This window comes from Mizuhopecten yessoensis, unplaced genomic scaffold (genome assembly GCF_002113885.1).
Source record: "Mizuhopecten yessoensis strain PY_sf001 unplaced genomic scaffold, ASM211388v2 hete_35937584, whole genome shotgun sequence".
Taxonomy (NCBI): Eukaryota; Metazoa; Mollusca; class Bivalvia; order Pectinida; family Pectinidae; genus Mizuhopecten; species Mizuhopecten yessoensis.
The window spans coordinates 1-1,394 of record NW_018481414.1 but is presented as its reverse complement, the minus strand read 5'-3'; the positions used below and the strand labels follow the sequence as shown (position 1 = coordinate 1,394).

The window sequence follows — 1,394 nt, the reverse complement described above, 5'->3', positions numbered from 1 at the left end:
CTGTGATCTTGCCTTGTACAATCTTTATACATGGTTCACCTGTAGGTATAGACAAGATGACGGAGAGAGCAGCTCCCGATGAATGTAATGCTGACCCCACCTTAAAGGAGCTGGCCACATCAAGCGGAACACACAATGTCCAGCCTCCTAATGAGATTCAAGACCCTACAGACGGGGAGAAAGAGGAAGGGGCTGAAGGCACTGAGAAACCAAAGATGACAAGGACAAAAAGCTTGGTTAGTTTTCTGCTGCTGTTGATTTGAATCATTTATGTTTGTAATTTTTTGGGATCTAGAATGTTTATAACTAAAATCCATCAGTGTATTGTTATTATATTATAGGTACTCTATAACACAGGTAAAACTTTCAAAATCTTATGTTTACAAACTATTTTGTGAATGAAAATTCACTAGGGCTGCTGGTAAGTTTGAACTTGAGTCATTTGAAAAATCAAATCATTTATAAATTTGATTCTCTCAATTCCACCACATTCTCAAAGATAAATACACATCAACAGTTTTATGTTATTCAGTATAGAGACTTGTTATTAGAAAGGTGACTTCTCAGGAATGTACAGAATCATTTTGTTTACAGCCCAGCTCTCCAGCCAGTCCCACCCACTCCGCCGCAGGGTCAGATGCAGGAGGGCGTGCCCCCATGATAAGGACAGCCTCCACTTCCAGCCCGGGGGCCTGGGTAGCCACACCTGACTGGGTAAAATTTTTGTACCACTACTAACACACAATGTGAAGAAATCATCAGACAAAAACTGTAGTGGACATGTGTACCACTTTGAGTTGGACATTAAATTAGCAAATATTCTTTTTCATGCAAAAAAAGGGGCCTCGGTGGCCCACTGGTTAAGGTGTCTGACAATATTCTGCTACCACTAGCCCTCCACCACTTGGTCATGGGTTCGAGACCTACATGGGGCAGTTGTCAGGTACTGACCGTAGGTCGGTGGTTTTTCTCTGGGAACTCCGCCTTTCCACCACCACTAAAACCTTAAATGACCATAGCTGTTAATAAGACGTTAATCACAAACAAACCAAACCAATTCATGACCAAAAAAATTGTCTATTACTGGGGTTGAAATATACTTAAGTGGCATTAAGATTTTTGAATTATTAAATGTTACCGTATATCACTAGAATAGAATATCTGTACTGTAGCAGGTATTGTACTCTTAGTTCAGTAGGCTAACACATGTTTATCTTTGTAGTTATTGTTGGCAAACAAAAACCTCTGACGTTAATGAAAGAGTCTAATTGTTTTGTTTGTATAGGTGATGTCATGGAAACAGAAATTACCTCTTCAGACCATAATGAGGATGTTACAGGTGTTGGTCCCACAGGTAGAGAAGATCTGTATAGACAAGTAAGTATCTTACCTGT

The 1,394-nt window shown here is 39.9% G+C and overlaps 1 protein-coding gene across 1 annotated transcript; it reads left to right on the top strand.

Moving 5' to 3' along the window:
* Positions 1–51: 51 nt before the first annotated feature.
* LOC110444006 (protein HID1-like) lies at positions 52–1,377 on the top strand (the record flags this gene model as incomplete). Its single annotated transcript, XM_021488447.1, has 3 exons — positions 52–236; positions 595–714; positions 1,286–1,377. Coding segments are annotated over exons 1-3 (392 nt in total), but the record flags the coding sequence as incomplete, so codon positions are not given.
* Between the last annotated feature and the right edge of the window lie 17 nt (positions 1,378–1,394).